General features: G+C 54.0%; 1 protein-coding gene and 1 long non-coding RNA gene across 9 annotated transcripts in view; one reads left to right on the plus strand and one right to left on the minus strand.

Moving 5' to 3' along the window:
* ADGRL1 (adhesion G protein-coupled receptor L1) overlaps positions 1 to 13,519 on the minus strand; it is a 58,877-nt gene that overhangs the window by 33,439 nt on the left and 11,919 nt on the right. For all 8 annotated transcript variants that reach the window (XM_024351903.3, XM_024351897.3, XM_024351902.3 and 5 more), the window contains exon 2: positions 2,587 to 2,751. In XM_024351903.3, the coding sequence (XP_024207671.1) occupies positions 2,587 to 2,656 (70 nt within the window). In that variant the 5' untranslated portion in view covers positions 2,657 to 2,751. The remainder of the gene's footprint in view (positions 1 to 2,586; positions 2,752 to 13,519) is intronic.
* Positions 1,644 to 13,416, plus strand: LOC129138115 (uncharacterized). The gene is made up of 2 exons (XR_008541101.1): positions 1,644 to 2,381; positions 12,899 to 13,416. It is a non-coding gene; the product is annotated as an uncharacterized LOC129138115 (long non-coding RNA).

Consider the following 13,519-nt stretch of genomic DNA (forward strand, 5'->3'; position numbering starts at 1 on the left):
GAGAGGTGGAGCTTGCAGTGAGCCGAGATCACGCCACTGCACTCCAGCCTGGGCGACAGAGCGAGACTCCATCTCAAAAAAATAAATAAATAAAAAATAAATAAACTGTGAGCATAACATCTAGTTAGTTCCAAGTCCTTCTAGTGAATGATCATACCTGAGTGTTCTCTGGGGGACCCCCAAACTTGTCATTGGTGTCAGAAGTGAGGCTTGGCTTGGGGACTTCCCTAACTTCACCCCACCCCATGCGAGGAGCAGAGAAAACATGGGAATGAACTCATGTTTCTAGAAGAAACCACAGAGACTGGCTTTGCCGCTGACAGGGCAGATGTGAAGTCTGGTTCAGAATGCAGATTCGGGCCCCATGCTCGGCCTGCTGGATCAAAATCCCAGGGGTGAGGCCAGGAGCCTGCGGGGCAATGTGCCAACCAGGTGATGGTGATGCATGCTCAAGTTCGAACAGTGGCTGGGCGCGGTGGTTCACGCCTGTAATCCCAGCACTTTGGAAGGCCGAGGTGGGTGGATCACCAGAGGTCAGGAATTCGAGACTAGCCTGGCCAACATGGTGAAACCCTGTCTCCACTAAAAATACAAAAAATTAGCCGGGCATGGTGGCAGGCGGCTGTAATCCCAGCTACTCGGGAGGCTGAGGCAGGAGAATCGCTTGAACCCGGGAGGCAGAGGTTGCAGTGAGCCAAGATCACACCACTGCACTCCAGCCTGGGCGACAAGAGCAAAACTCCATTTCAAAATAAAAACATTTAAAAAGTTTGAACAGCCACTGTTCTTCTCTCCCCAAGCCTCAGTTTCCCAATCTGTAAAATGAGCACCTACAGCCCCGGGTCATCCTGCAGGGATCCTGTGCCTTAGAAAATGCTCTTGAAGGAAAGCACTGAGCATGGCACCCTGCACACGGAGGGTGCCTGATCAGTATCATCTGGTGACCCTCCAAGGATTTCACTGTGACAAGGAAGGGACATGTCCTGAGCAGGCTGAGCTCCCTGGGGGGATTGCGTTGCCCCATTGTTGGTCATCATCTTGTACCACACGGGGATGGAGAACTAGAATGTAGGAGCCAGACAGCCGGCTGGGGTTGGAATTCCAGCCCGGCCACTCCCTGGCTGCAGCCTCATCCAAGTCACTGACCGCCTCTGTGCCTCTGTCCCTCCCCTGAGGGGCAGAGAGGACAATTCCCATCTCACAGGACTGTTGTGATGGCTCCAGGGTGTTAATGTGTGCAGAGCGCAGTGAGATGATATGAATACTAATTATTGTTATTATGAATATTATTAAGGCGGTTTGTCTGCACAACAGAGGGTGCCTGGCAGGGTCCATGCTGGCCGGGGCAGCACCTTCTGTGATGCTGGTTCCAGCCAGGCCCTGAGGGGTGCTGGAGGGCAGCAGGGATTCAGCCAGGGACCCAGATGCCCCAATGTGGGGACCGTCGCTTGTAGGTGAAGGAAGTGACCACCTGCTGTACGAGGTTTCCGGAGGGCACTCGTGCGGGACGGTGACAGAGCCGAGCCTTTCCAGAGATCTGGGTGGGTACCCCAGGGGTATGGCAGGGAGGCCCTTGGGGTTTTTTGGGGTGAGTTGAGTCCCAGCGGGGGGAACTTTTCACATGTGTTCCTCCAGCACCATCTGCCTCCTCATCTAATTTTAGCCTTCCCAGGCTTGGGAGGGAGGGCCGGGGGTGGAAGGCTGGCTCAGATGGGTCTGGGGGTGGAGGCAGCCCTCCCGGCCCAGCTGGGGCTATGGGGCAGGACCTGGATGGGCAGAGAACGTAGCAGCAGAGGAGTGAGGTTGCTGGCCAGCGGGGCAGTGCCAAGGCCCTGGGGCCCAGCTGAACCGTGTCCCTTCAACCTTTGGAGCTTTCCAGAGGGCAGGGCCAGAGGGAGCAGAGTCACCCGCCAATGCCCTTCATACAGGGATGTCGGGGTGGGCAGGGGGCACATCCCAGAGTGAGGGGCCGGGCCCACTGACCTCTTCTCTTGGCCTCCGACGTTATCCCGCCCTTGCCCCCGGCCTGGGCTGGTCACGGGGCCAGTAATTGAGTAATCGGTGAGGGTGGGCAGGCAGGCTTGGGGCACTAATAGTGGCGTGTGCAGGATCCTAGGGCCGGCATAGGGCCGAGCCGGGTAATTAGTTGTTTTTAAATAAACGTCAGCGGGCATGCTTTAATTAAGCCTTCTTCCCAGTGAGAGCCTCGAAGATGTAATCACAGAGAGAGAGAGAGAGAGAGAGAGAGAGAGAGAGAGAGAGAGAGCGTGCGAGCGAGACAGAGAGAGAGAGGAGCATCGGCTCACCAAGAAGGCCTGTCCTGGTCCCAGGGGCCACAGCGGGATGGCCCCTACCAACCTGGCCCAGCTGACTTGTTGGAGGTAAGAGGATGGTCCAGGGGCCTCTTGGTGGCACTGGGGTGTGTGTTACCACTGAGTCTTCCACTGGCCTGCTCCAGCTGAGGTCTGGGGCGGGGCAGGAGGCTGTAATTCTTTACTGAGTGATCAGGAGGGTTTTCAACATTTTATCTGCCCCCGCAGAAGGGTTTGGGAGCCGCGGCCCCTCCCCGGCCCCAGCAGCACCTACCTTGGGTGGCCGAGGTGACCAGGACGGCGGTGACACACAGATTCCAGAGCACTGCGGCTAGGCGGGCCATGGTGGCGGCCGGGTGCGTGTCCGGAGCTCTCAGTGGCCTGTGCGGGGGGCTTCGCCCCACATCACCTGGCAGGCACCACGGCCTGGACCACCAGCCTGGGGGAGGACAAGGAGACTGAGGTGGGGATAGGGCCTCCAGGCCGCTCCCCTCTCCTCCTGCTGGTGGCTGAGTAGCTCTGAGAGGCTGAGGTCCAGCACGTCCCTCGAGCCAGCCCTATCTGTAGGGCCCCCTCCAGGGTCTGCAGCTCACACTACACCCCCCACCCTTACACCCAGCAGGCAGACCCACCCATGTGGGCACCTCTGGGCAAACAGACTGCCAACTCTTCCCCACTGGAACCTCCTGGGACAGCTCATGGGGAGATCCCAGGCAGGCCTTGGACCCTCTGGAAGCCTCTTCCCCATGCCCCTGTCCTGACCCTGCCCACTCATCTCCCCTACTCGCATCCTCACCATGCGCAAGGAGGTAATGAGTGTCCTCGCAAGTGAGGGACCCAGGCGTGCAGCCCGACTTGCAGCCTCCCCGTCTTGGGCAGAAATCCAAGCCCCCGCCCCCAGCCCCCTGCTTCCTGTCTCTCAAGCTCTGGTGGCTAATTAGAATCCAGCTGGCGCCACAGATCAGGAACCAGGGATGCCCGAGTCCCCTCTTTCCTCTCTGGGGGACCTTCAGGGTAAGCTGGAGACAGGCAGGCGGGGTGGGAGGGGGACACTGCCTCCCCCTCTGGGGGGGCCAGGGGAGATGGGGGAGGGGTGAGAATTGTGTGCTGTCCCCTGCCATCCTCCCCACCTGCTCTGTCCCCAGGCACAGCGGCTCAGTTTTTTTTTTTCATTATTATTATTTTTTTAAATTTTAGAAACCAGGTCTCACTCTGTTGCCCAGGCTGGAGTGCAATGATATAATCACAGCTCACTGCAGCCTCAACCTTCCAGACTCAAGGAATCCTCCCACCTCAGCCTCCCAAGTAGCTGAAATCACAGGCTTGCACCACTACCACCAGCTAATTTTTTATTTATTTATTTATTTATTTACTTATTTATTTTTATTTATTTTTTTTTCTGAGACAGAGTCGTGCTCTGTCCCCCAGGCTGGAGTGCAGTGGTGCAAACTCAGCTCACTGCAACCTCCGCCTCCTGGGTTCACACCATTCTCCCGCCTCAGCCTCCCGAGTAGCTGGGACTACAGGCGCCCGCCAACACGCCCGGCTAATTTTTTGTATTTTTAGTCGAGATGGGGTTTCACCGTGTTAGCCAGGATGGTCTCTATCTCCTGACCTCGTGATCCGCCTGTCTCAGCCTCCCAAAGTGCTGGGGTTACAGGCGTGAGCCACAGCGCCCAGCAACACCAGCTAATTTTTAAATTTGCTGCAGAGAGGAGGTCTTGCTATGTTGCCCAGACTGATCTCAAACTCCTGGGCTTAAGGGATCTTCCTGCCTGGGCCCCCCAAAACTTTGGGATTACAGGAGTGAGCCACTGTGCCCAGTCCAGGGCTCGGTTCTAACTGGTTTCTTCCTGCCTTATGGCTGCTCCTTCTCACCTCTCTCCCCGCCTCAGTCTCCCCAAATCCTCTCAGGCTTGCATGCTCAAATGTCTGTCCTCAGCTCTTTGCTTTATCTACACCCTGGTTCTCCAGGTGTGATCCCAGCACACTGGCATCAGCCTTGCCAGGAACTTGGTAGAAATGCACATTCTCTCTCTCTCTTTCTTTGAGAGACAGGGTCTTGCTCTGTTGCCCAGGCTGGAGTACAGTGGCACGATGACGGCTCACTGCAACCTCCAGATCCTGGGTTCAAGTGATGCTCCCACTTCAGCCTTTCAAGTAGCTGGGACCACAGGCTCTCGCCACCACGCCCAGCTAATTTTAAAATGTCTTATAGAGACAGGATCTCGCTACGTTGCCCAAGCTGGTCTTGAACTCCTGGCCTCAAATGATCCTCCCACCTCAGTCTCCCAAAGTGCTGGGATTACAGGCGTGAGCCACTGTGCTGGCCAGAAACACACATTCTCTGAGGCAAGCCCTCCAGCGTGGGAACCCCTGCTCTGTCATATCCAGCTGTCATCCCAGCCTGTCCCATCTCAGGCTGTCCTGGGCTCTCAGTACCATCATTGAGCCAGCACTTTCAAATCTCTTATGTCCGGCCTGGAATCTCTCATCAGAGCCCCCACTACCATTTCCCTGCTGAAAACCAAAACCCTTGTAATTGGCCCAGTTAGCTCCCTGACCCCATTTCTGCTCCAGCCACTCCTGCTATTCCTGGACCACAGCAGGCCTTGCCCCAGGGCCTTTGCACCTGTCGCTTCCTCTACCTGTAGCTTCTGCCAACCCACTGTCCACATGGCTGGCTCCTTCAGGCCTCTGCTCAGATAGAACTATTCACCTGGTGTATAGAATGTCCTCTTCATGGGGCAGGGATCATTGAACTGTTTTGCTCATGGTGGCCGTATCCCCAACTTTTATTTACTTTTATTTTTTTAGAGATAGGGTCTTGCTCTGTCACTCAGGCTGGAGTGCAGTGGTGAAATCATGGCTCACTGCAGCCTCCACCTCCCAGGCTCAAGTGATCCTCCCACCTCGGCCTCCCTAGTAGCTGAGACCACAGGTATGCACCATCACATCCAGCTAATTTATTTTATTTTGCAAAGATGAGGTCTTGCTATGTTGCCCAGGCTGAACATGAACTTCTGGCCTCAAGAGATCCTCCTGCCTCAACATCCCAAAGAGCTGGGATTACTGCGTGAGGCCATCACCACTGTTGTCTTCATATCCTCAACTTTTAGAATAGGCCTGGCACGTGGCAATGAATTAATTATTTGTTGAATGAATCTCAGATCCCAAAGCTGAGACTCTGCCTTGATTCCTCACCTTCCCTGTCATCCCCCTTACAGAAGCCATCAGCAAGTCCTGTGGGCTCTGCCGCTGAAGTATCTCGCGACCTGCCCACTTCTGGCTCTAAGCACAGCACCTAGGCCCATGCCACCATCCTATGTCACCTGTATGTTGTCCTGGCCTCCTTGCCCGCCTCCCAATCCACCCTTCACTCAGAGCTAAGGGACCACATGATGATGTTGATCCGAACATTAACTGAGCCCCTGGTCTCTGCTGGGGTCTCAGTTCCTCACTAGAGCCCAGAGGCTGTGGGTGAACTGGTGCCACCAAGCTCTCCAAGCCCCATTCTGTCCTCCCTCCTGTTCCTGAAACATTCAACATTCCAGTTCCAGTCCCCAAGCAGGATCCCTGCATGTCGGCTGCGGCTGCTCATTGTTCAGGGCTCAGCCGCAAGGTCACCCCAGCACAGTGACCTACCCTGACCCCCTGCAAACAAAACAGTCCTCGCCTGCGGCCCTCACCCGCCATCCTTTTCCCTGTTTTTAATTCACAGCTCTCAAGTGAGCACCTGAAATTACCTTTTTATTATCACGCGAGCTTCTTGAGAGAGGCCCTTACAAATCAGCACACGGCTGGGCACGGTGGCTCGTGCCTGTAATCCCAGCACTTTGGGAAGCCGAGGCGGGTGGATCACCAGAGGTCGGGAGTTCGAGACCAGCCTGGCCAACATGGTGAAACCCCATCTCTACTAAAAATACCAAAAAATTAGCCGGGCGTGGTGGCGGGTGCCTGTAATCCCAGCTACTCGGGAGGCTGAGGCACGAGAATTGGTTGAACCCGAGAGGTAGAGGTTGCAGTGAGCTGAGATTGTGCCATTGCACTCCAGCCTGGGCAACAGAGCCAGACTGTCTCAAAAATAAATAAATAAAACAAATCGGCGCAGGCCCTCAATAAATAAAGAACCCCACAGGGCAGGACGCCTGGTCCAGACCCCAGTCTCCTCACGTGGGAAACGGGAAGATAATATCTGCAAGACAGCCCTGAACACCCCCGCTCCAGCCCTGCAGCTCTCTGCCCGCTTCCCCTCTCATGCCCACTCCTGATACCAGCTCCCTCTCCACTGCCCCAGCTTCTTCAGTAAATCCCCCCCAGCCACCTCCAGCCCCCAACCGCATCTCCCCCTACATCCCTGACTAGACACGGCCGGTGTCACTTTCAGATGATTTTACAGTGTGTTACCCCCCCAGCCGCCACCAGCCCCTATCCGCATCTCCCCCCACATCTGTGACTAGACACGGCCGGTGTCACTTTCAGATGATTTTACAGCGTTACCCCCCGAGCCGCCACGAGCCCCTATCCGCATCTCCCCCCACATCTGTGACTAGACAAGGCCGGTGTCACTTTCAGATGATTTTACAGCGTGTTACCTTGGGAATGGGGAGTGGCTTCCTTATTTCAACTTCCTCATTTCTCCCCCAACTGCCCAGCCACAGAAAGGTTCAGGGGAGGCAGTGTCCCCAAGCTGAGGATACTCCCCTCCCAGGGTCTCCAAGCGCTTTCTTTCCCACTGCAACAGGCATCCGAGCAGAGGAAATGGTTAGAGGGAGTAAAAATGGCTGGCTTGGTACGGTGACTCGTGCCTGTGATCCCAGTGCTTTGGGAGGCTAAGGTGGGTGGATCACTTGAGCCCAGGAGTTTGCAAGGCTGCAGTAAGCTATGATCCTGCCAGTGCACTCCAGTCTGGGCAACAGAGCAAGACCCTCTCTTAATAAAAAAAAATAAAAAAATAAATGGCAGGGAAGCCACCCGATGCCAAGTTGTGTGGGCAGCGAATCCACATGGGTCTAGATCCCAATTTTGCCTTATACATGCCCTGCGTGACCTTGAGCTGGTCTCCTCACCTCCCTGGCCCTGGTTCCCTCTGCGCTGCTATTCTGCAGGGTTCTGGTAAGGAGAGCAGTGCACGTACACGCTGGGCCAATACAGGCCCCATCAGAGGGTGCTGTGCACAGCCTGGTGCCAGTCAGGGCACAAAGACACCCACGGAAGAGGCAGTCCCTCTCTTCCTCCCAGGCTGCACCCTAGAATGCTGAGACTCCAGAGTGGAGCCCCCCAGAGCCATGTATACTTCCACCGGGAACTCCAAGGCACCTTCAGCCCAACCAGACCAAAACAAGCCCCTACATCAGTGCACAGTGCCACCATCCTCCCAGGCCCTCCAGCCAGAACCCCAGGAGCTGAAACCCTTGACTCCTCTTTCTCTCACCCCTAAATCCAGTTCAAGAGTAAGTCTTTGGGCTGTGTATACTTCCAGAACACCCCAGTGTTGGTCCACACATCTGTTTTCAGCATCTGCCCCTCTAGTCCTGGGCCCTGGCCACTCCCCAAGTGCCCTCTGGCCCCTTTGCCTCCGATGTCCAGGCTCTCCTGGCAGCCAGAGGCACCACCTCCTTTTTTTTCTTTTTTTGAGACGGAGTCTCACTTTGTCACCGGGGCTGGAGTGCAGTGGCGCAATCTTGGCTCACTGCAACTTCCACCTCCTGGGTTCAAGCGATTCTCCTGCCTCAGCCTCCTGAGTAGCTGGGATTATAGGCGCCCACCACCACGAGCAGACACGGGGTTTCACCATGTTGGCCAGGCTAGTCTGGAACTCCTGACCTCAAGTGATCCACCCGCCTCGGCCTCCCAACGTGTTGGGATTACAGGCATGAGCCACCGTGCCCAGCCTCCAAAACTTTTTTATCACCCCAAATAGAAACTCCGTACCCACTAAACAATAATGCCCACTCCCCTTGTCGCCCAGCCCTGGTAACTTATAATCTACTTTCTGTCTCCATGGATTTACCTATTCTAGACATTTCATACAAATGGAATCACAGGCTATGCGGCCTTTTTTTTTTTTTTTTCCCAGTTAGATGGGGGTCTCACTCTGTTGCCCAGGCTGGAGTGCCGGGGCCCAATCTCGGCTCACTGTAACCTCCACCTCCCAGGCTCAAGTGATTCTCCCATCTCAGCCTCCTGAGTAGCTGGGACTATAGTCACATGACTCCTCTAAATGAACTCCTGGCTAACTTTTGTATTTTTTGTAGAGGCAGGATTTCGTCATGTTGCCCAGGCTGGCCTCAAACTCCTGGACTCAAGTGATCTGCCCATCTTGGCCTCGTAAAGTGCTGGGATTATGGCTGTGAGCCACCATTCCTGGCCTTATTTTGTGTCCAGCTTCTCTCACTCAGCGCCACGTTTCCAAGGCTCACCTACGTTCTAGCCTGGATCCGAGCTTCATTCCGTTTTATGGCTGCGTAGTATTCCACTGCATGGGTGGACCACGTTTTCTTTATCCAGTCATCGGTAATGGACATGTGGACTGTTGCACAGAAGGATCCTTTTTATTTTCTCCCTAGCTTTGCTGAGGCATCATTGACAAATAGAAATTACATCTATTTAAGGTTACAAGATATTTTGATATCCATTATGTGTTGTGAAGTGATTACTACAACCAAGCTAACAACACATCCAACACCTCACCTCGACACCTTTCTGGTGTGTGTGGTGAGAACACTTGAGTCTAATTCCTCAGCAAGTTTCAAGAAAACAGTATGCTATAATAATTATTATTATTTTGAGACGGAGTCTCGCTCTGTCACCCATGCTGGAGTGCAGTGGCGCAATCTTGGCTCACTGCAACTTCTCCCTCCCAGTTCAAGCAATTCTCGTGCCTCAGCCTCCTAAGTGGCCGGGGCTACAGGTGGGCACCACCGTGCCTGGTTAATTTTTGTATTTTTAGTAGAGATGGAGTCTCATGTTGCCCAGGCTGGTCTCAAACTCTTGAGCTCAAGCAATCTGCCTGCCTCGGCCTCCCAAAGTGCTGCGATTATAGGTATAAGCCACCACACCTGGCCTGCTATTATTAATTATAGTCACCATGCTGTACCTTAGGTCTCTGGAACTTTTTTCTTTTAGAGATGAGGTCTCGCTCTGTTGCCCAGGCTGGAGTGCAGTGGCACCATCAAAGCTCACTGTAGCCTCGAACTCCTGGGCTCAAGAGATCCTCCCACCTCAGCCTTCCGTGTAGCTGGAATTACAGGTGTGTGCCACCATGCTTGGCTGATTTTAAATTTTTTTGTGGAGACAGGGTCTTGCTATGTTGTTCAGGCTGGCCTTGCACTCCTGGCGTCAAGCGATGCTCCCGCCTTGGCCTCCCAAAGTGCTGGGATTACAGGCACAAGCCATTCTGCCTGGTTAAAACATGTTTATCTGAAAGCTGAAAGCTTGTACCCTTTGACCTACATCCCCCGCCTTCCCCTGTGCCCTCACCCCCATAACCACTGCTCTACTCTGCTTCTACAAGTTCAATTCTTTTTTAGATTCTACAGATAAGTTGAGGTCGCACATTATTTGTCTTTCTGTGTCTGGCTTATTTCACTTAGCATAATGTCCTCCAGGTTCATCCATTCCAGAGGGGTGTTTTAAAAGACAATCTTGGCCGGGCGCAGTGGCTCACGCCTGTAATCCCAGCACTTTGGGAGGCCGAGGAGGGCGGATCACCTGAGGTCAGGAGTTCAAGACCAGCCTGGCCAACATGGTGAAACCCCATCTCTATTAAAAATACAAAAATTAGCCAGGTGTGATGGCGGGGACCTGTAATCTCAGCTACTCGGGAGGCTGAGGTAGGAGAATTGCTTGAACCTGGGAGGCAGAGGTTGCGGTGAGCCAAGATCACGCCACCGACTCTAGCCTGGCCGACAGAGCAAGACTCCGTCTCAAAACAAAAACAAAAACAAAAGACAATGTTGAGTGGCGGGTCTTCTGCTTTAACCCCTCCAACACCTCTGACTCCCGCCTTGTCTCCCTCCAGCCATGCGGGTTCCCACCCTCCAGCCTCAGCCTGTCCCCATCTGTGTCCCTCAGACTCAGAGGTGTCCTCCCCAGAGACGCAGACATGGGCCTCTGCCACCCTGTATTACAGTGCCCTGCAGTCACTGCCTGCCTGGGCATCCCTTGCCATGCTGTGACCTCTTGTGTCTCTGTTTTCTTCTTGGTAAAACGGGGATACCTCAGAGGGCAGCTGTGCAACAGGACAAATTCACACACGAGACACTCGGGATGCTCCTGGCACACAGACAGGGTGAAGCATCCCTTGTCCCCATTGTCACCTTCTCTATTAGCTCGGGCTGCCATAACAAAGTGCCATAGACTGCGCGGCTTACACAGCAGAAATTTACTTCCTCCTAGTTCTGGAGGCCAGAAGGCTAAGATCAAGGTGCCAGCAACTTCAGTTTCTGTGGAAATTCTCTTCCGCCTTCTCACTAGATCCTCACAGGGCCTCTTCTCTAGACATGCATAAAGGGAGACAGATCCCTGCTGTCTCTCTTTTTTTTTTTTTTTTTTCTGAGACAAGGTCTGGCTTTCTTGCTCAGGCTGGAGTGCAGTGGCACAATCCCGGCTCATTGCAGTCTCAACCTCCCAGGCTCATGGGATCCTCCCGCCTCAGCCTCCTGAGTAGTTGGGGCTACAGGTGCGTGCTCCTGTGCCCAGCTACTTTTTCGATTTTTTTTGTAGAGATGGGGTCTCGCTATGTTGCCCAGGCTGGTCTTGAGCTCCTGGCCTCAAATGATCTTCCTGCCTTGGCCTCCCAAAGTGCTGGGATTACAGGCATGAGCCACAAGCCCCGGCCTCTCTCTTCTTATTGGGATACCAGTCCTCTCAGAGTAGGGGGCCCCACCCTTAAGATCTCATTTAACCTTAATTACCTCCCTCAAGGGCCTACCTCCAAATACACTCACGCTGGGAGTCAGGGCTTCAACCTCTGCATTTGGGAGGGAGGTGGGAAGATACAATTTAGTCCATAACCTCATCCATCCCATCCCTGCTCCATACTTTTACTTGACCACTCCTAGAGTTCCTTTATTTTATTTTATTTATTTATTTTTTGAGATGGAGTTTCACTCTGTCGCTCAGGCTGGAGTGCAGTGGCGCGATCTCGGCTCACTGCAACCTCCACCTCCCAGGTTCAAGCAATTCTCCTGCCTCAGCCTCCTGAGTAGCTAGGATTACAGTCACACGCCACCACGCCTGCCTAATTTTTGTATTTTTAGTAGAGACGACGTTTTGCCATGTTGGTCAGGCTGGTCTTGAACTCCCAACCTCAGGTGATCCACCTGCCTTGGTCTCCCAAAGTGTTGGGATTACAGGCATGAGCCACTGCTCCCGGCCTTTTCTTTGTTTTGTTTTGAGACGGAGTCTTGCTCTGTCGCCCAGGCTGGAATGCATTGGCGTGATCTTGGCTCACTGCAACCTCCGCCTCAAGTGATTCAAGAACCTCGAGTGATTCTCCTGCCTCACACTCCTGAGTAGCTGAGATTACAGTCACAGGCCACCACACCTGGCTAATTTTTGTATTTTTAGTAGAGACGGGGTTTCGCCATATTGGTCAGGCTGCTCTCGAACTCCCAACCTCAGAGGATCCACGCGCCTCGGCCTCCCAAAGTGCTGAGATTACAGGTATTAGCCACTGTGCCCAGCCTTCTAGATTTTCTTTCTACTCCCAGAAGAATGGAAACTCCTGAGGCTGGAACTTGGTTTCCCCGACTCCTGTCTCCTGGTTCCCTGAACACACAGTGGGTCCCCAAGCAAAAACTTACTGAAGACAGGGGAGTGACTAAGGACGGCAGTGAGGATAGTTGGAGATGGGGCGTCTGCCCTGTGACCTGGGGGGCCACGCCTGACCCCCACGGGCAGGGTGCCATTGCCTTAGGGGTACAGACAGAGTTCCCCAGGAGCACGACGCCCTCTCCCCAGAGTGGCTCCCCTAGGAAGCTCCAGACACCCCCAGGAACCAGCCTCAGCTTGGCAGGTGGTGGGTGTCCCCTGGAAGAACCAGGCCTGACCATCCCTGAGGCCTCTGGAGGGGGAGGTGTTACAGATTGAAATATGGCCCCCCACCCCCACCGCCAAAAAAAAAAAAAAAAAAAAAAAAGTCAGGCTGGGCACAGTGCACAGTGGCTCACACCTACAACCCCAGTACTTTGGGAGGCCAAGGTGGGAGGATCACTTGAGCCTTGGAGTTTGAGACCAGCCTGAGCAACATAGTGAGACCCCATCTCCACAAAAAACACAAAAATTAGCCGAGCACGGTGGCACGTGCCTATAGTCCCAGCTACTGGGAAGGCTGAGGTGGGAGGGTTGCTTGAGCCCAGGAGGTTGAGGCTGCAGTGAGCTCTGATTGCACCACTGCACTCTAGCCTGGGCAAGAGAGTGGGACCCCATGTCAAAAATACAAAAGATATGTTGAAGTCCCAACTCCTGATAACTCAAATGTGACTGTGTTGGGAACATCTGGAGTCCCTACAGAGATAATCAAGTTAAAATGAGGTCATCAGTGTGGGTCCTAATCCAACAACTGATGCCCTTATACAAAGGAGAAACCTGGACACAGACATGCACAGAAGACCATGTGACCATGAAGGCAGAGATCAGAGTGATGCTTCTAGAAGCCAGGGAAGATTGCCAGTTAATGACCAAAAGAAGCCAGGAGACAGGCCTGCAACGGATTCTCCCTGAAGGCTCCCAGAAGGAACCAACCCTGACAACACCTTGATCTTGGACTTCCAACCTCCAGAGCTGGGAGGCGACACAATTCTGTTGTTGGCTGCAGTGGCTCACGCCTGTAATCCCAGCACTTTGGGAGGCCAAGGCGGGAGAATTGCTTGAGCCCAGGAGTTTGAGACCAGCCTGGGCAACACAGTGAGACCCCAGCTCTATAAACAAATATAAAAAAGTAGCTGGGCATGACGGGATGCACCTGTAGTCCCAGCTGCTGGGGAGGCTGAGGCTGCAGTGGCCTGTGATCGCACCAGTACACTTCAGCCTGGGCAACAGAGCAAGGCCTCATCCCTGAAACATAAACAAAACAACCAATAAAGTCTCTGTTGCTAAAGCTGTCCCGTCTGTGGTAATTTGTTGTGGGAGCCTAGGAAATTCATATAGGGAGTCAGGACACACAGAGAGTGAGGAGGGAGGCAGAGATGGGGGCAAGGGCC

Source organism: Pan troglodytes, chromosome 20 (genome assembly GCF_028858775.2).
Source record: "Pan troglodytes isolate AG18354 chromosome 20, NHGRI_mPanTro3-v2.0_pri, whole genome shotgun sequence".
NCBI classification, from domain to species: domain Eukaryota; kingdom Metazoa; phylum Chordata; class Mammalia; order Primates; family Hominidae; genus Pan; species Pan troglodytes.